This window comes from Anas acuta, chromosome 1 (assembly GCF_963932015.1).
Source record: "Anas acuta chromosome 1, bAnaAcu1.1, whole genome shotgun sequence".
NCBI lineage: Eukaryota > Metazoa > Chordata > Aves > Anseriformes > Anatidae > Anas > Anas acuta.
The window spans coordinates 18074444-18098473 of record NC_088979.1 but is presented as its reverse complement, the minus strand read 5'-3'; the positions used below and the strand labels follow the sequence as shown (position 1 = coordinate 18098473).

The window sequence follows — 24030 nt, the reverse complement described above, 5'->3', positions numbered from 1 at the left end:
CACTTTGAACAAAGTTATTCCAGAAATACACCAAAAAAGTAAGCTTTTGATATTTTTCTTGGCTGATACTCAGATGCAGAAAAAAAGTTTGATTTTTAATGCCATTAATATGTATGAAATCAGTAAAGGATTTGGGTTAGTTGTATTTGGCCCTAGACCTGTTGCACAGTTGTAATTTTCCTCTTAATTTTCCTTTTTTCTTGGTGTCCTTTAATGCAAACTGCACAACTTAATGATATATTTCAGTGCAACACAAATTATGGGTTTGAAACAGAAATGTGTGAGGCCTTGATTTTTAAGCGTTAGGTCTGGTCTTCTCAAAATAATTGACATTAATAATAAGACCTGTTTCAAACCAAATTTGCAGGCTTTGTTCCGCTGTCCCTCAAAACAGTTTTCACATGTGACAGCCCAAGCTACTAAGTTTCTGCTCTGTGTTGGCAGACCTCTGTTCACGTGGAGGATACGTGACAGGGACAGCCAAATTCTGTGTTGCTGTCGCTAGCAGCTTCCTTTTTGCTAACGCGTGCCTCACAAGATCTTCCAAAGTGATATTTTTACATGCTTAATAATATAATTATTTACATGCCTTAATAATATAATTTACATATCTGAGTCTTCATAACCATTTATAGATATGTGCCGCTGCATGCTAAAGACATTAAAATATCAGCAATGAAACTGTTCTTTATTACAGAGTTAAGCATCTTTATGATATTATTTTGGTGTAAGCTGGAAGCAAGACTGGTTTTAAAATAAAATTAGATATCATTTTTAAAAGGTTTTATGAACAAACCTTTACAGAACCTGAAAAAGAAATACCTAAAAAGCCAGCCCTCCCCAGTTTTATTATTCGTGTTTTACAGTCAAAGAAGTTCAAAGTGTAGGCTGGGGATTTGCGAAATCTGAGGTGTTTTTTTCTGGTCTGTAGGTAAAAGTAGGGTCGTGCTACTCATGGAGAGGCTGCTCTTTCTTCTTCCAGTGCACAGTAGATGACTCTGGCATGTTATCTTCCAGTGGCCAGTGCCAAATGCTAAATATCCCAGATAACGAAGATCATATGTGTAATCTAGTAATGCGTTCCACTTGGCTCTAGTGAAATACAAAGTGTTCCCGAAGTCTTGGACATTGTGTTTTCAGGGTTTTAGTCAGAAGATATGTGGATGATCCAAGCTATGTGACTAGATGAAGACAAAAATAGAGACTTCTAATAAATGTAAATTGCCAGAAGTCCTTAACTGTCTCTTTTTCACAGGAAGGATGAGTATTTGGTGTTTCAGACAAATCTGATTTTGGAGAGGAAGGGACTAAAAGTTCAGTGTGAATAACTAACTTAAATAGGTATTCCAGTTGTAATCATTTTGCTCATTCTTCACTCGTTTCCATGGTAGCAATTAATTTTGCCTCTACAACATAACCTTTGCAAGACGCCTTGGGTTGGTGAGGCTCCATGACAGGGCTGTGGGTGAGGAGCGGGGACAACATGGTGCCCGCTGGGCTGAGGGCTGCCCTGCCACAGGGTACAGCCCAGTGGTCGTGTGAGACAAATAGTGCCTGGTGGCTTAACCTGAGGGGCTTTGAGGAACAAAGGCTGTCATATTGTGTGTGTGCCTGCTTCTGTGTGCGCCTGTGAGGGTTACACCTGCAATCAGGTTGGGTTTTCACCTCTGGAGCCATTATACACCACTAGTGGTGGTGTGGGGAATGGGGCTCAAAACCAGGGCAGGAGGAATAATACACTGTCAAATACTGTCCCAGCCTATTCCCATTTTAAATGAAGGCATTGCATTTGGGGAGTGCCTTTGAAGGCTGCACAATGGCGGTAAGGGGAGAGGATGGCAGGGTGACAAGTCACTTCAAACCCAGCACTGTGAGAGGTGCTGGAAGATTGATGGCCACTCAGGCAGCAGTGGCTATGGGGTGAGTCAAGGCCATGGTTTATAACATGGGTAGTGCGGGGTCCAGGGATGGCGGTGGGTTGAAATCAGACATCACTGAAGTATGATGTCTTCACCACTTCAGTGTCTTCACCACTGGTGTGGTGAAGCACTGGGCGTACAAGATCTGTACTGGCTCAAATAAGAGATCAAATATGTGGTGGAGCTCTTGTCCATGGGGGATTGCTTCACCTCGCCACCCAAGACCACTGCTGCTGCAGCAGGCTGGCGTTGGGTTAATGAGCAGTAGGCATGCACACACACAAATGAAATAACATCTCTAAAACCTCTCCCTGTGCCCTTGGACACCCAAATGGCCTGGTCACAAGTGACGAGGGCTGTTCAATGCCTCAGTTCACCCGCAGGAAGATGCATGCTGTGGAGGGCAGCCCTTCCAGGCCCTTTTGAAACCTCAGGGCTTTTTTTTTTTTTTTCTTTTTTTGTGAGAAGCTGCCATTATGGTAAAAGTTTCATTAGAAATTAAGTTTCTAGTCATCAAGATGGAGCAAAAATCCAGTTCCTAAAGACTCAGCCAAGAATGCAAATGAAGAGCTCTTCACTTCTGGATTTAATTTGTAGATTTAATTTGACCTTGACATTTTGGACCAGGATTTTTTCTGAAATTTTCTGTTTCGTGAAAAGTTTTGACGCTTTAATATTTTATCCTTAAACGGAATGGGCATAAATCTCTGAAAGAGAACTTCCCCAGAGTTCTCCCCTCAGTATATCATGTTTCTATAAGCAAGGCAAGGAAACATGAATTAGTGTAAAAATAGTGAAAAGTTTAAGAAAGACAAAACTACTTTGCATCAAATTGTTCTTTTTAAATGAGTTGCACATAATTAAAATAACATGATGATATTGTTCTAGTTGTCATTTTTATAGAATTTCTAATTCGCTCTTGATTTAAGCTAATTATGACACTGGAGTATTGTTTCCTTAAACCACGTGCTCGAACGCAAAAGTTATTTTTATGTAGTAATAGCTGGGGATAAAATTTTATTAACTGTTAACAAGGAACAAAGTGAACTTTCTGAGGCCTCAAATGGCCTTTTAACTGCAAGACTGGCATTCCTGTCCCCCTGCTGGTTTCTCTCTGTTTTGTTTTGTGTGTGAGCATGTGTGTGTATGTGTGCATATGTTTGTTTTTGATAAAACACATCGGTTCTTCATTTATTATATACAAAGTGGTTTGTAGTGATGTTTGTACATCTGGAGATTGAAATGAGCTGAGGCTCTCAGAGATATGCTGCCCTTTTATTAAAAGAAAAGAACTGAAGGTAAACAGAATGTGGGCCTGGAAGCAGGGTTTTGGAGGGATTGGAGTTTAAATGAGGGATTAATTTTACAATAAATGACTAATAGTTTAACACTAGTGCTTTAAGCCAATTCCCTTTTGGATAGAGTTGCGACAATTGGAAGCAAAGGCTGTAAGGGGCACTACTCATCAGGATGAGTGCAGGGTTCATTCAGCTCATCCAGATGTCTCACTGCCCACATGTGCTTTTGGATTCAGCCATTTGGGGTATTTTTGGATTAAGTCTTGAGTCCTGGCAAAATACAGCCCTTGTCCAGCCATTATGTATCGCTGGTTTTAGACAATAAAATCTCTGCCAAGTGACAGTCTGGCCAAGCAGTTTGGGCAGCAGCATACCTGAGGAAATCACAGGACTGACTCGCTCAGACTTCTTTGTGGTCATTTATCTTGTGTAAACAAGCAGAAAGCCTCTAATGATGTGCAGGCTGATGTGCAGCTTCTGCTGCTCCCACCTCTGACAAGGACCAGCATTAAATACAGACTGAGCTCTCCCAGCTGATACAGCATCACTTCTCCTCTTCCAGTTGCTTTCTCATGTCTGCAAAACTGCTGGTGGGAAGTTTGTAATCGCACCACGGAAATAACAGTCTGCCTTTGGATTTCTTCTGTGGCTCTCACAGACGCAGCTGCAAACATTGCTGTCTTTTAAACCCTCTGGCTGAGTCCCCTTTTCCTGGAGCACTGTTTTTTTCAGTAGTTGTTTAGGGCAGCGGTCTGAACATGCAGTATCAGGACTGAGGTGTGAAGGAGTCTGGCTCATCAGGTATTTTGGTGGGTGGAGACCACGGTCAGCATTGCAACAAGGGTTTGTGCCATCTAGCAGGCTTTGTGTAAGCTATGCTAGGCATCTCTGGCTTGTTCGCCAGGCAGGTCCCCACAGACCACCATTGTTTTTGGTGAAGCTGCTGGCCACAATGTGTTCTTTCAGTGGAAATGAGTCACCCAGGTTCAGTTCTCTACATCCTCAGGCAACTTATCTTCCACTTCCAAAAGACTGATGCAACTACTATGTCTGTTCCCAGCATTTTTTTATTGCATGTCACCCACTGACACATCCAGGTTCAACCTTTCACATCCCATAGCTTCAAGTGGTTGTAAGCACTACAGTGAGTGCTTACACTTTCTGGCTCAGAAAATGCAGAAACGTCTTTTTCTGTCGCTGTCGCTCATGGTAAAGATCCTCACCTGAAGGAATAAACAGAGCTGAGGTGTTTTCATCCACCTTCCTTCCCTCTCCTCTCTCTGCATATTGTTCTGGTAGTAAACCTGTCTCCCAGACTGCTCAGAGCATCTCATGTCTTGGATCTCCTCTCATAGACATGGTTGGTTGCCAAAGCCCTCGACTGTGGGCAGCCTCACGCTCAGTGTGGCTGTCCAGGAGTGGGACAGGTTTGCTGATTTACGTTGAATTTTTACAAGTAGGTCGCTCATCAGACACAAGCAAGCTCTTCTGGTAAATCAAAGGCTCAAAGAAACATGAGGGAAAAAGTCATCATGTAAAAGGCTCATGTGTTTCCCCCTGCTGCATGCTACTGCTCTTTGCCACTAGCTTGCCTGTGCCCACTTCTCACTTATATAATTACCAATTACCATCAGGTGCAGGGATTTTGGGGACTCTAACAGCTTTTTTTTTACCCAGCTTAAGCCACTGCTGGAGTAGAAGCCTCTGACTAACCTGCCTGAGTCGCTCTGAAAAACTCCTGGACTGTGTAGGCATTGGTTATAAGGGAGTGAACAGGTGCCTGTGGCTGCCACTAATTTGTCTGCTGGCTGTTCCTAAGGAATCTGGGTCATTACACATGCGAGAGCTGGCAGCGGCAGGCATATCAAGTAATCTCTTCAGTGTAATAGGATAATTCCTGCGCTGTAGTACGAGTATCAAAATATGGTTTAAAGCCCTTGAAGCAAACCAAAGCCAGATTTGTTCCTGTTACAGCCGGGACAGGTGCAGTGAAGTGACAATCCCGCCTAACACAGGCACCCGTATTGGTTGTCCCTCGTAGGGAATCGGTCCCAAAAAGCTCGTGCCAAGACAAGGGCTGGGCAGGTCCTTGCTTCAGATCTTCACTGGAGCCCTGTGGAGCTCACCCCACGGCTGTGGGGACAGAGGCAAGGCCGGGTGGCAGCAGCTCCGGGAGGATAAAGCGTGGTGCCGGGGCTTATCTTTTAAGGGCGGCACTTGCAGCTATTTATAGGTCGCTTTGGATGTGATTACTTTGTTTAGAATCAGCAGGTTTTCACCTGAAAAAGGGCAACCAGGGAACAGCCACTGGCGGATTCTACCTTTGCTTTACCTGGCCGCATTTTCTGAAGTCTTGTAATGTTTTGAATGCATTTGCTTTTCCTCAAACTCATTGCCGCCCAACTGCAGACTCTCCCCATGTGGCAGAAGCTGAGGAGAAGAGCCCAGGTGAACCAATTCTTGAAGAATGGGAAAATCAGAAACTAAAGCGGAATGAGTGCTGAGCCATGGGACTTTGGAAAGCCCCAAGCAGCCACCCTGGTATTACCCAGTAACTGCGTGAGGTGACTGGCAGGCAATAAACCTTTGAGCAGTCACCTAGAAACTGCTGTGCTTCCTTGTTAAAAAGACACAGTCCCACAAGTGCCTTATTCTGGCTCATTTACAGCCTGTGTACCAGGTAGCTGCCGACAGTGGGGTGTGCAGATGCTTACAGGCTCACGGACAGCCATAAATGATGTCCCAGAAGGGATTCCTAGAGATGCTCACAGCAGGCTTTTCACACGTGCACCTCAGGTTGGCCAGGCCTGTTTCTGCTGAGCTCTGCAGCATGCCCTGGCTATTTCTGGTAGCCCAAAATGCCTGGCTACTGCATGACCTGCACTGAACTCTTGTGATATATTTTGCAAGAAGACACTTGAAACCCCCACTTGGGCGAAGGGTTAATTTCATCCCTGAGGTAACTCACAAACAGCTGAGTGAAGCTACGCCTTCAAATGTCCCTATTGTGATTAAGTGGGATTAGATGTCCCAATTATGATTGCTGCTTTACAAAAAAGTTAAGGTAGGACAGAAACCACGCTACTAAAATAATACTGGACCCTCCAGGAGCGCACAGATGAAGCTGGCATCCTGGAGCACTCCCCTATGTCCCACCTTGGAAGGGGTAGGATGGAGCCAGGGTGGAAGTGGCAGAGGCAGCCTGTGCTTCCTGGCCTCTTGTAGGCCACGAGAAGCTCCAAATTCAGTGGAAACTGCAGTGAGGAACAAAGGATGGATTCTTTCCAAGGGCAAAACAGGTTTTATTGACTTCTGTAGGTGAATATATCCTCCCCTCACAGGGAGTCAAACCAAAATCCCTTGGAGTTGGTGGTCACCAGTTGAGCTGCATGGCAGGACTGGAGGACTCCCACACCGTAAGAGCTTTTCAATAGGGCTTAAATAACTTGCACTAAATTCTTTTCTGGTGGAAACAGGCAAAATATGACCGAAACGTGTGGTGCTAATTTATACCAATAGAGAATTTTGCCCTTACACTAAATTTTCAGTGTAAACACCTTGCAGCTGTTTGTTAAAATAAAATATATATATAAAAAAAGCTTGGAAGTAAACCAAACCACAAGCATGTTTCCTGTCTCCAGCCACTACACTGTAGTACATATTTGCTCTGCAGAAAATATTGTCCTTTTGGCTATGTAGAAATTACTTAAGTGCAGTTTGTTTGCTGTTACGCTGCCAAGCTTCCATTCTGAAACGTGTGAGGAGTTTTTTTAAAGATACTTTTTACCCTAAAGCTATATGTTGTTTTACTGCAGTCTTAATCATTTACTCATTTGTGGAAGACTGCAGAAAAAAAAATACACTCTTTGGCACCTTGAGCATATAGTGTAAACCATGTTCATTCACTGTAATATATTTTTTTTTAATTTTTAACAAGATTTTGACATCATGCGAGTACGATTTCAAATACAAATCAACTTTCAGAATTCTAGAATAATATAAGTTGGAATAATTTCTCAATATATTTTGAGTTAAAATGTGGATGCTGAATTTTAGAAGCAGTACCTGATGACTGAAATAGAAGTGGTAGTCTTGATTTCAGCCCTAAAATGTAAATTTGTCAATTAATCGGGGCGAAACTTGCTCTATTAATATTAATCTTTCATTAGGTGCTTGTCCTGCCTGTGCTGGAGGTGGGGTTGAAGGCTCTGTGATCCCGTTGGGGCTCCCTGCTTTATCTGGGGTGCAGCATTTGCTGCTGCAGCTGGCTTGGGACTGGGGCTGGGGCAGGTAGAGTGAGGGCAACCCTGTGCCAGGGGCTGCCAACTGGGGCCCATCTTTCGGTGAGATTCACAGACATAGCCCCTAAAGGACAACAAAGCCGTGTGAAGAATGCCTCTGGTTTGTTCAAATTTGGTATTCATAAAATAAAAAAATAAAAAAAAAATGAAAAGACATTGCAGCCACTAAGGCATCCTTACTCAAACAGGAGCATATATTTTATTATTTAGAAAATATGCTTTCTGAAAAACTGAGCAGATCTCACGTGTTTTGTTGCACAAAAGCTACTGTACATGATGGTGATGGCCTAGGAGGCTTGAACAGAGTGCTGCAGAAAATAGACTTGCTATTTCTGGAATGCTGTGCTGTTTTCACAGAGCACTGCTCTAACTGTGTAAGATTTACCATAGATAACAAAAAGCAAACGTGCCCAGCATCCTCAGAAAGAAGCTCCCTTAGCAGAACAGGAATCAAGTTGACAGAAGATTTTCAGAAATGGGTTGGTAGTCCATGTGATTAAGAGTTTTATACTTGTCTCTCCAAGCCCCTTCTATAAATAGTCAGTTTGAGATTACACCAGCATACCAACTTTCTGTCAGCTCATACCTTACCTACCACCTTCCTGGAAAGCACTCCTACCCTCCAGGCTGATCCGTTTTGTGCTTACCTTCACCCTCTGGGTATAATTCTTATTTATTATAATAAAGTGCTGCATAAGCCTAGATGAAATGCATATTCCAAATCATGAAGCTGAAGTGGGAGGACGCATGAAAGATCCTGAGCGTGTGGGTGGCTCCCCAGTGCATCGGTCGTGGCTGCAAGGCAGTGGCAGTAGCAAGTGGTTAGCACCTTTACAAATGCAAGATTATTATTACTTTTAAAATATATTATTTTTTTTAATCTGCCTGTCTAAATAGGTCTCTGAGCTTGCAGATTGCTCTGTGTGGGTGAGCCATGTCTGCGTGGAGCCTCTTTCATGGCAAAGGAGCTGTGAGTGCTCAGCCCTGAAGCCATCAGGACTTGGCATGGCCATGCCAAAGAGCTGGTGAGGGCAGGGCAGGCAGGCAGAGCTGTGGGCATCCTCATCATCAACATCTTACTCCATCTATAAAATGGCTTGTGAGTTTGTGCCAAGCCAGAAGCTGTGTCACAAGGACATCTCCAGCTAGATGGTGTTAACACACAGAGCCATTTGCCAGTTCCTGCCTTTTTCCATCTATAGCTGGATTTGAGCTAATGGAAAAACAAACAAACGAACTACATAGGACTTTGATTGTCCCACAACTGTTCTTCAAAGGGAAAGTCCCTTGCTGATGAATTTCAGAAGACCTGCTGTGTGTAAAGTGGCTGCAACCCCTTTTTTCCTCCCCCAGACTTTCTAGTATGGGCAGGGATTCTTTTCAAGCCATGCACCTTAATGAGCTACCAGTGTGACAGAGGCTAAATTCATCAAGAGCATTTGCAGGACCATTTCTGTTGCAGTCCCAAGCATAGCCATTTGGTTTCAGTGTACTAGAAAGGCTCTTCTTTCACTGCGTTTTTTCCCTTTTTTCTTTTCACACACAGAATGTGATGATCCGTTATCATGATGCTGCCAGGTTGGCCAGGATGTGGTATGAGACACATCCAACCCATCATTTATGATGAAATTAGATAGGTGTTGAAGCCCTGAAATGTTAGCGCTGCACTTGAGTGCACTCTGAGCAGCCCTGGGACGCGGATCAGTGCTCACTGCTGTGTAACAGGTTTGGGTTTTTTTCTGCCTTATCTCAGGGGAGACGGGGCTGCACGCTACATCGAAGCTGTTTTCTTTTGGTTGATTAAAGAACAGTTCTCAGTACCTTAACGAGTTAGTTGTTTTGGATGCAAAATACTGCCTAACCACACAATGGGGGCAATGTGCCTTATGTGTTAAACAATTTCCAACAGCAAACAACCTTGGCTTCAGAGCTCCAGCTAAGAAAGCCTGCGTCATCAGCAAAAACATGAAGCGAACGTCTTCCAAGCTAATTGAAGTTTCTTCTGACAGAAGGTTTTAGGAGCCCAAGCGTGTGAAAAGGAGACACAGAAAGAAAGCACAAATATTGTTACCTGATTTCCAGTACAAGCTCTGTTAGGAAAATGACAGGAATTTGACAGAACTGCTTTTGGGGATATCTCAGCTGGTCCCAAATCACATGTCGTCCTTGACTGACCTATCCATTTTGGCAAAAATCCGTAATGTGGGCTGGACTGCAGACGTTTCTTACTGTGTAGATAGCTGCTGTTTTCACTAGCCTCCAGCGGGTGTGAATAGCTCCTGCTTCTCTCAGTGGGTTGCTCTAGCCCAGTGCTGTGACTCAGTGATGAGAAGGTAGAGGCAGAAGTCGAAAATTCATGCGCTGGATTTTGCCTAAAGATAAGTTGTGGGTTCTTTAGGTCCATCCAGACCTGGATTTTGAGATATACAGAATAATCCTGTGGTCTCCGAGCACCACGAGGAGGTTTGGCATGAGGCTGACTTCATGAAGTTAACTTCAGAGGTTAAAGAGCAGAGTGTTGTTTTATTTCTATAGGTACCAGCCATGGAGAGAGCATCAGGGCTGTTTCCTTAGCTGCAGAAGTTATCATCAGAGGAGGGAAGGTCTGGCAGACAGTAGCCAAAACAACGGAGTGAGACTGAGGATGGAGCATGAGCAGTGTGCAAGAGGGATGTCATACAGCTGAGATACCTGCAATAGCTCATTCCAGCTTTAGGACCTTGGAGAACAGATTGTTCTTGTCAGGCATGTTACAGCTTAATCTAAATCATCGATGGAGTGAGGTCATCATCCACTGAAATCAAGGGGGGAATGTCATTTATCCCGTTGGCATAAATGGCATTTGGATCGTGGATTTTGTAACAGCTTAACATAGGCTGTTAAACTCTCCTTGGAAAATACAACTTCTTCCATTGTTTTCACTTCAGATAAAAGCACAATGAAGCTGACATCTCCATTGCACTAAGAATTAAAATAAACACCTTGGGGATCATACTGTTCAGATACATGTTTTACTGAGAAAACCCCAAGGAAGCTCCATAGGGGGAAGAACAAGAATTCCTTGTGCTTTTGTGGCTTCTGGTAAATAGAGGATTGGTGAAGTGAGCACTGATGTGTTTGCTTTCACGCTGAATGCCGTGGGGATGTATTTTCAGTGTTTGGCTGACTACTGATAGCTTTCGACTTTATACGTTACACCCACAAAATTGAAGTGTTCTTTTAAATCACTGCGTATTTTAAAAAGGCACAAAATGCCTATTTTGATTAATATGAAAAATAATAGGTGTAAAATCTAGGCCTTGGAAATGCCAGGAGAGAAGTCTTCAATTATCTTTCCACTAATTTCAGGCAGTACAATGATTTAATCTGTTCCTGAATAACTCTGTAGATATCCTCAAATTCTTGGTTAAAACCACGCATGGAAATCTCAGGCCCCAAAATAGTAAGTTTGTGCAGAAATCCCCACTTGAGACTAGACAAATACAATGGCAATGCCATCTGAATTTCAGTATTGGCCTGGCTCCTACAGAAAGTGGAACGTGACTGGTTGCTGACTTTGCAGAATAACCCCATCTTTCAGAAATTAGTTCACAGCTCATTCTTAACAAACTCAGAATTCAGAAAAGGCCCCACAACACTGGCTTTTACTTTATTAATGATACCAGAAGTCACATTGGCTTAAGGACTGATTTTTGCATAATTCTATTAGAAGGAATTTTCAAGAGTGCTTAGCACTTTTTAAAAATTAGACTCATTTAATGGCCTGAAAAATCAGCGAGCTATTAAAAACTGAACTCCAAAATCACTTCTCTTACATAAATCCCCACGCCTGAGGGTGTAGCTGATCTGCATTTTCCTCATTGTAACAAAACTTTTGTTTCATCCCTGACGTGTAATAAAGGAACATCAATTGAGAGGATCAAAAGCATGCTTTCTGAAATGCATTTTTGTCACTGCTGTTGAATTTCCCCCCCGTGTTCCTTAGTCAATGAGATTTAGAAGGCCTGGTTGAATTAATGGCTTTGATTTTTTTCTGCTTTGTTTCCAAAAAAAAAAATTCTCTCTCTTTTTTTTTTTTTTTGTTATAAGACTCGTCAGGTAAGCTATTAATCTCTTTTTAAAGTTCAGATGATAGAGATGTATGGAAGGAAGTGGGTCCAAAAGCCAGATTTCATTAAAATGACCAATTTATGATAGTTCATTTTCCTTTTACAAAAAATGAGTTCAATTTGCTTGACCCCTGGTGGCATCAGTAAACCCACTGCACCAGCCCTTGCTCATCTGTGTGACAACGATTTTGCTTAGTTTAACGTGGGAAGTTCCTGGGAAGATCCTGATTGGTAATCAGGATGATGAAAGGATGCCAAGAGGAATGCATCAACATACCAGTTGTTGATCTGAAGATGAGTTGTTGATATGAAGACTGAGCCTATGGGAGTGTTGGGTGGGGGCAGGCACTTCAGCATGGCTTTATGACTGTTTCTGCTGATTTGGTTACAGCGGTAGAACATTGAAGGTTTTGTTCTGCCTATTGTTGTTACTGGATTCAAACATAAGGGAGTATTTCGCTGCTTAACCTTTGAGGTAAAGACCACGCATGGCGTTTACACAGGTGGGCTGGTCATCGTTCCCGATTTCTGCCTAAGTTTCTGGGCCAAGTGCTGCTGGAAGTTTATGAAAGTGAGTCCCCGTAACCAGTCATGGATGAACCGGTGAATTGGTGAAATCCCAGTCACAGAAAAGTGGTGGGGTAGGAGAGGTGCTTGCTGTTCCTCCCACTCATGTTGCTGGCCACACATCCTATAAACACCCAACGTGTTGGACCAAAGCCCCTCTCTCTGCCTTAACCTCAACACTCCTGAACATCCCTTCTGTGTAGGAACAACTGAATAACTTTAAGTTTGCATTATTCATTCTGCAAGCTATTCCTCTTCTTTCTTTTTTCCCCGAAGGAGTTGGTAATTAAAGACAAGCAAGAAACTGTCAATTAAGTTGAGGAATTCTTTCAAAAAACTTCAGGCTCCCAACCAGAAGGTGGAAACCAAGGAAACCAAGATCCTCACCAGCTCCTTGCAGATCAGTGAAAGCGTGTCCTTCTAATGTAGGCCAATCTCAGAGCTTATCCTTTCTCTCCCTGCTGTCAGGATTTCCTAAATAATTTCCTGAGTAATCCAGCCACAGGCATCAAGGAGAGAAGGATGGGAAATCAGCCAGGCTCTAAGAGAGGTGCTAGGAGGTTTGTAATCTTCAAAGAAGATTAGAGTTTTCTCTGCTCACTCTTGTTTTCTTTCATATCCCTCCCATGTGTTTTGAGATTTTCACTTTGTAATGTCCATTTCTTATAAAGCCCCAGCAAAATCAGTGTTTGTCTTTCTTTCCAGTGGGAACAGGAATAAACTGTAATCTCAAAGCTGCTCACTTCAGCCTTTCCTTGCCAAGATGATCCAACCACGTTTTAGCTTATTTTTTCTTTCTTTTATTTTCTTTCTAATAAGGAAAAATAAGTAAATACATTTGAATAGAGCCAGAGCTGTTGCATTCAACCAAAAGGAAGAGTTTCATTTGGAGGCATCCCTAGGGAAATGAAATGATTGAAAAGGTACATTTACAAAATCTGGGGTAAAGATGCTGGAGGTTCCTTTGGCAAGGCACACACAAGGTACAGAAGATGCAGTTTTGGTTCTCTCATCTGCCTGGGAGAACTGGAAGCCACGTCTCTGGCTTTCCAGGGCAGAGCCAGAGCTTTAGAGGAGGAGAGTGTGCCCCTCAGCCCCTCACATTGATGCAGTTCAGCTCTGAATAAACAGACATCTGCTGGAGCAAGGTTCAAAAAGTAAGGAGATCCTGTCTGGGTGAGTGAGCTGACCATCGTGATAGAGAAATTGCTATTTTGGCTTCAGTAACTAATGAGCTGCTTTATATCAGGCTAGACAGTTAGATCAGGACCGAGAGAATCCTGTCACTACCATCAGTGAAGTCTGACTGCAACCTACTCGATACCTCCTTGGAAAAGATCAGCATCTTCCCCCAGGGAGCCTGAACAGTACCACTGCTTCCCCTAGACCCAGGTTTGGGTTTTCCAGCACAGCACAGCCACTGACCAGCACAGCCCTGCTCCAGGCACACAACCACACCCTGCAACAGGAGCTTGCTTCAGTGCTCGTGGGTCGTGTGCTGAGGGAGGGAGGCTGAGCAGCCCCTTGTATTGCATCTAGCAGGTGGCCCATCTCCAGCAAGGTTCATTTGCACCTCATGTTTGCCCTTGGTTCTGAATAATTTATATAAAGTGCTCTTAAGCCTGAATATGAGTCCCTTTCTGACCAAGGAGGGGTTAAGGATATCCATTCATCACGCTAATGCCTCCTCTCTCTTCAGGGAGCCTGCAGAAGGTGCAGTATTTCCTCTAAGGACGCAAACAAAGGGAGACAGATACAAATAGGCAAAATGGAAAAGGCTGCATTTTAATTATTGTCATTTGCTAAATGCTACCCATGTGCTTGTGCTATAAGAGATTCAGTAAAGACAGTCCCTAGCATGTTTTGCATAAGAATCAGATGGATGAGGTGTCATTAGTGTCTCTCTAACCCTTCACTGAAATGTGCTCAAATAAATTCCCTTTGGTGGCAGGTGTGGGAAGTCACTGCTGGTCCTCACTCATGGGCAGTCGGCTGAATTGTGTTCCTTTATCCCCTCTGCTTCCTTTCGCAGGGAAGGCTGCTTCTCCCCCATCAGCCCCGAGGCATGTCCCCTTGTGCAGTCGTTCATGTGCCACAACAGGACGTTCCTCCTCGACGGCCACGTGCAGCTGAAGACGGGCCTGCAGACCCAGGAGCGACACCTTTTCCTCTTCACAGACCTTCTGGTTGTTGCCAAGTCCAAGTGAGTATGGCACCTGGGGCAGTGCTCCTACAGAGCAGCCCTTTTACTCAGCAAAGCATACCATGGATTCCCTTAATGCTTGTTTTTGGGAGTAAATCTTCCCTAAATCATACAGCAGCCTTTTATTTGGTCAGCAGGAGTTAGGTGTCTGACCTCTCCAGGCCCTTCTGAAAACCCCATAACCCAAAGAGGAAAGTCCAGGCCACAGCATTTTAGAGGAGGAGCAGATGTCTGAACACACTGCTTGCGCTGGGTGATGTTCCCTGCTTTGGGGACTCAGTGCCTTAGAAAAGTCTCACCAAAGCTCAGTAGTGTCCATGGGGCTGCCTTGAACTAACAGCCATGTTTTAGGCCATCTTCAGTCCTGTGGGGTGGCTGTGTCACAGAGAGGTTACAGACCTTAAAACTTACCAGGGAGCTGCTTTGATACACTCCAGTGATGGGCAGCTGTATCAAAGCAGAGACTGCAGGCAGTACCACTGTGTTGGTCTTGTGCTGTGCCAGGAGAAGTGTGGGGACAGGGACAGGGACGGGAAGCAGTGCAGAGCAGTCTGGGTTGTGTGCATGTGCAGTCAGGCTTGCTGCTGAGCTCTGATTATTCACTCTACCATTCACAATTAAATCAGATTTACAAGCTGCATCTAGCATGCCAGCTTCATGCAGCATTTGTGGTTTCAGGCCATTTTAGAGGGTGCTTTCACTTGTTGTTAGGGGGAAAGAATCGTAAAGGATTCTGATGCAGCTTCGTTCCCTGTTAGGCACTGTTTGTGGTTTCACAGGGTGGGTAATCTGGATGTGAATCCTGGGCTTTCGCAATGTGTCTTATCGCTTAAGCAGTTGTTTCGGTGATTGCTGGGAAAAGCCAGAATAAATCTGCATTTTCTGTAGAAATCCGAGCTGTGTCCATCTGAATCACACATAGTAAACGTAACCCCCCTAGCTGAACTCCTTAACCTTATGTGGTGTGACAACACGGAGAATATTGTATCCAAAACATGCTCTGCTATGGGTGGGTGGTGAACGTAAAGGTATTTATGGGAAATCTTGCTATTCTACCACAGTAGCAGTAATATTGTTACTGCATTTATTTGTTTTTGTGTCGTATTTAGGATGGGGTTCACCTCACCTAATTTAAGCTTTCAGATGTTAGGAATTTGCAGCTCACCCAGGCTCCTAGGCTCCTTGCGTGTCACCCGGAGAAAACCAGCACCTCCCTGTGGCAAACTCACACTTTTAGGAAAGTGTTGACGGTGTTGAAGGCAGTCACACTGCCGGGGGGCTCTCCTTGGCTGTTCAGTGGGCACAGTCCCACTTCCTGAGGTGTAAACTCCTAAACTGCAGAAGACTGAAGCCAGGTGAGATGAATCCCTCCCGCCATGGTCAATGTGCTGAGCAGAAGTGACATGACAGCCCCAGGCTGGGCTGTGCGGTACTGTGGGTTTGGCTGGGTCCCAGTGGGACTGTTTGCATAGGAAAGCCCTACTCCGTGTAACCACTCCGAAATATGGCTCCTGGGGAGTAATAATGGCTCTTACAGAACTTGATTTGATGCAGTGAGGAGTCTGCAATGTTTGAAGAAGGTGAAAGAGAACAAATCGTACTTTCGTGTGTGCAAAAAAAAAGGAGAAAAAAAAGCACATCTTTGCTAGAAATGGTAAAAATAGTATTCTGAGTGGTATCACTTCATGTATTTTAAAGAACTCATTGGGATGTTCTCTCTGTGGCTGCCCTGTCAGCAATTAAAGCATCAGAGCTGTCACTAATGAACACTGTTTTAAAAACAGCGTTTTTAAAGGTACAGCATACTAAAATACCATTACTAATAGAGGGAAAACTTGGCTGGTATGTATGGCTATGCAGCTGTAGCAATGATTGCTAAGGACTTTACTAGGGGACGCAGAGCCAGGACACCACATCACCAGGATAATATCTAGACAGAGTTAATGATACAGTTGAATATGATTTAACTTCAGAATTATTCCGTGTGCAGGTGCTAAGGATTTGTAATATTCTTTTGCGTTGGATAGTTTTTCAGCTTGGGGCATATACACACCTGAGGGATAGCCTAGGTATGGCTCAGTGCTCTGGCAGTGTTGTCTCAGCTGGAGGTAGCCAGTCACTGCACAAAGGGAGCTCACGTGTCATCAGACTTTGTGTGATCAGCAAATGTGTACAAGCTTTTTTCTGAATATAGCACCAAGTATCTTGTGGCTCATGGCTGAGTAAACTGTACAGCACTGAGCTCCTGCTTAAAGGCAAGGAATCAGCATTGCTCCCATGCAAATGTGTGGGGTGAGCCTTCTCCACAGCTGGTCTGCAGGTGACTTTCTACAAGGTGCCTGTACATGTAGGTTTGTTTTCTGATACTTTCTAATTATTTTTGAAATGTAGGCATCTTTTCAGTTCATCCATTAACCCAGCTTATGAAAATTAGACTAATACTTGCTCTGTGCTTGTCTCTTCTCTGCCCCTTCCTTTATTTACCTTCATGTGAGGTCTGTCATAAATTATTTGAGTTTTCCTCACTAAACCAATATTAAGAATGTAAAAGTTTATACTGTTCTCTATTTACTGATTAGATTTCTTGCAGAGAGTGTGTGTTTTAATTTGGCAAAGTAGGTGTTTCAAGGGTCTTTCAGTTCATTGATCAAGGTTACTCATGTAAGGTTTTGTATGGAAAGCACAGAGAAAGGGTTTCCTCTTTCTCCTTCATAACACATGCATGTATATATACACATACATTTTAATATTATTTTCTCAGCGTGGCTGGGTATACACATTAGTGGTTGAGTAAATACATGGAATTAGGGTAACAATCTCCCAGTAGCTCCATTAATGCTTTTGTCAGAAGAGTCTATGAAGGAGATTAGCAAATCTAGTGAGAAGTTAATCTTCCATCTGTTAACAGCCGCAAGGTATCCAGTTGCCACTTAAAGAAAGCAAAAGGAACTGAATTTGCTCTGTGGAAGTGAAACAGCTTGGGGTGTATCAATACCTACACCACCAATGTTCATGAATTTTCTCTTGATTTCAGCGTGGTCTGGATCTGTCTGATTTTTACAGGACTTCCTTAAAAATCCTCTTAGGTAAAAATTCTTTAAAAAATAGATTGTTATTCTTTCAATTTTTCAACTGTTCAGCCATGCTGCTGCCTTAGTCAGTGAAGATTTATTCATTTCTAGAGGTAACGCTTTGGCACTTAAATGGAAGACCTGCATTTCCCAAATGCTGAAAACCCATGGACTGCATAAAGGACGTGGCAGATAGAGATAAAATTATACTTCAGGCTCTTTAGATGTTAATGGAGGCTACTGTTTCAGCGCCTCTGGAAACCAGGCCACTTGAATATTGATAATAGCTGAGAGCTGTGACTAGGCATGGCAAATGGGGTAAGAATATACATCAGGCGTGATTGGGAAAGCATCTTTGTACTTCTGCCAACACCCTGCCAACACCCGCTACTGGCACTGTAGGGGTCTGGCTTTATGAACTGTAAATGCTAAAAAAGTGAAATGGTGTGTAGAGAGTTCACTCTACTGGGTATTTGAAGAAAGAAATTGAGGGGAAAGGGAGGCTCGACAGATTGATTCCCGGCGTAACACAGTCTTGTTGGTAGAGTTGGACCAGGCATCCATTTATTAACGTTTGTGTCAGAATTCATGTCTGTATTTTTTTGTAAATACACATTTTTGCAGTTCATTCTGTGGCCTGTTACAGCCATTTCTATACTCATCTTACCTGTTAGATCATAAATTGATTTGCTGGGGTGCAGATTGAAATATTCCCCTATATTTTAAGCTTCTTTTGAGTGGGGTAACAAAGTGTAATAGATTAAAGGGAAGTGAAATGTACTGCTGACAGGAAACACAGGTATAGTTTAAAAAATACATGAACTTGAGATGGTATTTTACAGTATTCTGTAGTGGTCTAATTCAGATGCATCTTTTTGCCTGTTGTAATATGCACTCATGGTCCTTTCTTACCCACTACTGCAAATGTTGCTGGGTTTTTGTCCATGCTCCCTCCAGAGATACCTGTTAGCACAACGCCTGCTGGAAACCTCAGATCAGTCAGGGTGGTGCAAGTTCATCTAAGTCCTCTTTAAAGCCACAAGCTTTGAGTGCTTTAGTGTTGCAGACTGTATTAGTTCAGTGTGTCCTAAATCAAATACCTTGTAAATGAGACTAATCTCCAAGAAGGTAGTCCGTGTGTACCAGAGCTGTAAGAAACTGCTTACCTGGCATATTTATTTATAGAGCACTAATCACCATGGTGCCTGGCACTGTCCCCATCCACATTTGCAACACTGTGATGAGCTGACATGCTCTTGTTAGCAGTCCTTCAGTTAGAAGGGCAGAGCATTTTCAGGGAAGGGCCATTTTCCCTCCAGCTTTTCCCTGCTGGCCCAGCAGGCTCGTAGCTTTACTGTACTTGAACATTCAGTAGGATAAAATACAAGGAAGGACAAATTTAAAAAGTTTGGGGAAATCATGTAAAGTATCTTTGTTTTTGGTAAATGAGTAGATATTTTGACAACACAGGAAGCGTTCTAATAGGAGCACAGCTCTGCAGGAAAGGACCAGGAGGTCCTGGGAGTCAACAAGTTGAACACAAGCCAGCAATGTGCCCTTGCTATAAAGAAGGCTAGTGGTATTCCTGGCTGTAACAAACAAAGTATTGCTAGCAGGTCAAGCAAGGTGATCCTTCCCCTCTACTTAGCACTGGTGAGGCCACACGTGGAGTGCTGGGTCCAGCTCCGGGCTCCTCAGTATCAGAAAGACCTGCACATACTGGAGAAAGTCAATGTAGGGCCACCAAAATGGCTGCCCAGAGAGGCTGTGGGGTCTTCTCCCTGGGGATCTCCAAAAGCCACCTGGACGTGGTCCTGGGCAGCCTGCTCTGGGTGTCAGATGTGATCAGATGGACCCAGAAGTCTCTTCTGACCTCAACAATTCTGTGTTTCTGTGAAGTCCTGGCTCATTCTTTACCATGCAGTTAGCTCATGGAGGCCAGGTATGACCTGCGCTGCCCTGAGCACAGGTGGCAGTTTTGTGTTTGTTCTTCAGGACTGCTACATTCAGTCTGGCCTAGTTGTTGCTACTCAAAGTCACCATAGTTGTTGACCTTGGAGCTAAGCAATCATATTATACTATACAATAAACACCTCAATGACATTGAAGTCACTTAAAGATGAGTCCATTGCAAGTGGAGATGATTTGGAGGGGAGCTCCAGTCATGGGCAGAAGTTCCCCCACAGGAAAGGAGATTTCTAGGGATGCCACAAGGAACCTGTTTATCCCACATATAAAATATCTGTTGACCCCATTTAGATCAGAAATCACTGTATTTTTACACACAACCCAAACAAGACATTGTTTTCATTGACTAAAGCAGGAATGCTTCTTCCATCAAGTCCTTTCAGATGTTCCCAAAGGAAGAAGAAAAGCTGGGTTGTGTAACCTGTCTTGCTATGTTTTCATGTGTGTGACGTACCTGTGAATTTCTGCCGGCAGGTCACACTCTCATTTCAAACTGAAGTGCCAAGCACGTCTCTGTGAGATGTGGACAGCATTTTGTACAGAAGAAGTCTGCGAAGGCAGCACAGATCCAGAAAGGTCCTTTGTTTTGGGCTGGCCCACCACTAACTGTGTGGCAAATTTCAGGTAAGAACTATGTTTTATTTACCAAGTCACTGAAACATTTTTAGGTTGACAGGTGACTATCACAGGTTCATTTCAGCACCATTGAATAGGAAGCCAGAATGTATTGATTCTTAAACTCGTTCCTTTACTGCTGTGAGCCAGTCACCCTCTGTGCCTCATTTTCTGTCTCTCTTTGCAAATGTGGCAGTGATACTTCCTTATCACTTAAAAAATTGTGAGAAATATGATTTGGCAGGGCATACTCTGTGCTGCAAGCTTGCTCAGTTGGAATTTTCTTTTTTTGGATATAATTTGACAAACACGTTGGTTAATTAATAAAATGAACAAACTGTAGTAAACAGTCAAGCTAACGAAAGGATCAAAGAGACCCTCACAGGACAATTTTAAGCAGAAAAGCTTGTATTGGAAGTAGCAGGAAACATAGAGTGAAATGCTGACCTTGTCCTGTTTCTCTTTTTAATTGAATTGTGCCGGAGAAAATGTCAAAATTCCTCCTAAAGCAGAATATCAAAGATTTTTGGTCCATCTTTGGCAGCATTGGCTGTAGGACACATAAAGGCTATAGAGGTAATTTCAATGATTAGGCTAATTTTGCTCTCAGCAGGAAGGCTCTGTCGTCACTGTGGGTAAGGGAGGGCACCGTCCCACTTAAATCCCAGCTGCTTAGCCAAAGTGATTTGGCTGGGTTTTGGAAAATGCATTTTCCCCTTTACCAACACAGAGCAAAAGCTGACGCACGCGGCTTAATTTGTATGTCACATTGTCCATATTCAAAGAAAATGCTGTGCGCAAACTGCTCGTTGTTAAGCTGTCTGTGCTATTTATGATTTTTTTTCCGCTTAATAATCCTGAAACAAAGCTGAAATTTCCTATTGATTTTCAATTGAACTCCTGCCAATAAACATGAGCTTTGATCTAGAGACGGTACGTGATCCTTTATAGCTATTAGAAAGTAGGTGAGTGTGAAAGCAATAGCATCAAGCAGAACAGAGTCAGAGATTTTATAGAAGTGAAATTATTTTATGTCTGGAGGTACACTGAAAGTCAGAGACACCATGCATGATTATGTAGGTATCCTGCAGAACTGAAGCATCCAAAGCAATATCACAGTTTTAGTGTTTATGATGTGCATGCCCCTGAAGCAGCATCATTCAGTCGGTTTGTAGTTGCCTAAATTCTTGCTCTGAAAATGTGTAGAACTTTATTTGCATAAGCAGCAGTGGGAATAGCAATTACTCCATCTGGGCCAGGATTTAGATCAAGAAAGTTGACATAAAATTAGGTTAAATTCTTTGCACTGTCCTATTATTAGCTACATTTCACTGGATAGGTTTGTATCCTTGAAAGTGTGTAAATGAGATGAGCCATAAAAAGTCCAAAGTTAAACATTTCTAGGTAAAATGGGACCTTTTTATTGTGGTTTATATGTACTTTTTAATGTGGTGGAAAACCAAGTATTATATAAGAAGAGAAATAAAATAGTGGAAGAAGAAAGAAGTCTATACACCTGAGGAAATACCTCTAAAGTTTTGAATTAAGCCTTTATTTTAAAGTGGTCTGCTTCTCTATTTGCACATCAGTTTCTTACTAAATTCACTGGTAAAGCTTTGATTTCTGTGATAAAGATGATATCTGGAGCTTTTGATCTCCATGGGAGGCTTCTCAGTTCATTTTGCAAGGAAACAATTTTTTTCATTCAAATCTCCCCCCAAAATTATTTTTTGTATGTATTTATGGAAATTGCAGCCAATAAGCAGTCCATTTCACTGTGGGCAGTACAAGGGCTATTTTGCTATTAGAATGACACCTGATTTGTCCCTTTTTCTGTAATTCTTGCAGGTCGGCAGAACAAAAGGAAACATGGCTCTCTTTTTTGCAAAGGTATTTTATTATAGTCTTTGAAGACATTGCAAAGAGTCCCAGTCATCTAGACCAGTGATCCACGAGCTGTCATCCTATGCCATACTGATAGATAAAAGCTCTTTCAAAGAGATGTTAAGAAAAAGAGTCATCCCACACCTTCTCCCTGGAGAAGACAGTATGCACCCTTCATGCAGTGTTCATTGCCTGAGGAAGAAAACTCTTCTCCCTGTTCCTTAACATGGCTCAACACAAAACCAGAGGATTTGTGACGTGTTTCCTGCCCTACACTTCTGTAGGAGGCACTGCCACCATTGCTCTGTTTGAGCCTGGGGCTTTTTCAACACTGATGGCATCTAATCAAGCCGAGCTTGGGAACCTCTGCTTTAACCTATCTGCTGCTCCTGCCTGGCTGTATCCTATCTGAGTGGAGAGCAGTGGGGCTGGCTTTGGTCTTATAAAATGTATATAGAATGTATGCAGAGGGTATTACAAGAGTTTGGATAAACAGGGCTGTCCCATTTTCGTCAGCATTTTGCACAGAATATTGCTATAGGCTTTGTTTTCTCTACACCTAGATCTTATGGTTGAGATTTGTGGCTTTATCTGCTTCTTTGCAGTTCATGGGGTTGTTTAAATCATTTTTGCTGGGGATGATTTCTAATCCATTGTTCTCCTGTTCAGTCAATTTCTCTGTTCTGGACAATGGGCTGCAACCGATTTCAGTAGAAGCTGATAGTGCAGCCTAAGGCATCACAGTGATCAGTATGTTTTACTATTTTTTTTTTTTTTGGTTAAAAGCGTCCTGTTTCTGCTGCAGCCTGTTCTTCATAGTATAGTCTGTCCTGTGGAACTCCCCTCCTCTGGAGTTTGTATCCTTCATAATTGTCATGGTCCCAAATAATCACTGAATTACCTGAAAAAGGAGAGTGATGCCATGTTGATGGATTCTTCAAAATTAAAATTGCGGGGAAGTCCACATGTAGATTTTAAGATTGGCTTCTTTGCTGCTTACACTGATTCCTGCAATGTATCAATTCTGATACAACAGGGTGTTACTGGGCCATGGTCATCATCCCTTCCAGATAATGCTGGAGGCTTTCCTTTTGTCAGAGATCTTTCTGCTGCACTACATCTGAAAATGATTTGCTTCTTGTCCAGTTACTGCTTGATCACTCTTAAAATCTCAGTCTGGTGTTTTCAATATTAAAAAATTACTTTTTTGTACATGTGTTTTCAGTCGAATAAGAGAAGAGAAGGAAAAAGACTATCCTAAAAGCATTCCTCTGAAGATAATTGCAAAGGATGTTGGAACTTGTGCATATGTAAGTGCTCTCAAGCTAATCTGGGGATCTAAATTCACATCACCTATGAATACTACTCATCTGTAAATCCTATGGATATTGGGATGGGGGGTGGACAACTTCTTTTGGGTTGCAATCTCTTGAGAATCTAGCCCCCACTAGAAGACTCAGCATAGGCAGCCCTGAAATGTGTGTTTCCTGTCTCTAATGTAAAAGTTCCTTTTTAAAGACAGTGTTCCTGGTGAGAAGTACTGGATCCAGCACACAAGCTAAAGACTATGAGTTAAAGCCCCAAGAAACACATCTAGAAGAACTTACGCAGAAGCATTTTAAGAAATGCCCCTACAGTGTTCCTTTTTTTTCCTTTTAAAACTGATTTAAACTAACAGCTGCCTTCATTCAATTCTGCAAAGTTGCAGTGGGTTGTTTTATTGTTTATAATGATCGTAAATCAGTAAAGCTCTGTATATGAACACTCTGAAATTGCCTTAAACGTGGTTTTCATCAGCTTACTGATGTTGGTACATTGTAGGCGCAAAGTAAATTGGTAAAGAAAGATTGTCCACGGGGTGATTTGCACCTTTTTTACTAAGCCATTTTTGACCAATTTAAAGGAAATTCTTGAAGGTAGGCAGTTCCCTAGGGATACCCTAGCATTTAGCGATAATCCATCCATTCTTCCTCTGCTTCTTAGACATTTGTCCTTTCTCTCAAACAGAGCTTTTAAGATCTGTATTTCATGTTCAGAAACCTAAAGAGCATTTGCAAGAACATGAGAAGTTTTCGCAGAAGTTAAAATTCATCAG

General features: G+C 42.8%; 1 protein-coding gene across 2 annotated transcripts in view; it reads left to right on the top strand.

The window, feature by feature from the left end:
* Positions 1-24030, top strand: part of ARHGAP20 (Rho GTPase activating protein 20) — a 60631-nt gene that overhangs the window by 13057 nt on the left and 23544 nt on the right. Inside the window, exons 3-6 of one of the 2 annotated variants that reach the window (XM_068670740.1) lie at positions 14227-14397; positions 19911-20060; positions 21900-21941; positions 23161-23245. In XM_068670740.1, the coding sequence (XP_068526841.1) occupies positions 14227-14397; positions 19911-20060; positions 21900-21941; positions 23161-23245 (448 nt within the window). Of the gene's footprint in view, positions 1-14226; positions 14398-16641; positions 16745-19910; positions 20061-21899; positions 21942-23160; positions 23246-24030 lie in introns of those variants that run through there. The other variant, XM_068670750.1, reaches the window with a different exon arrangement.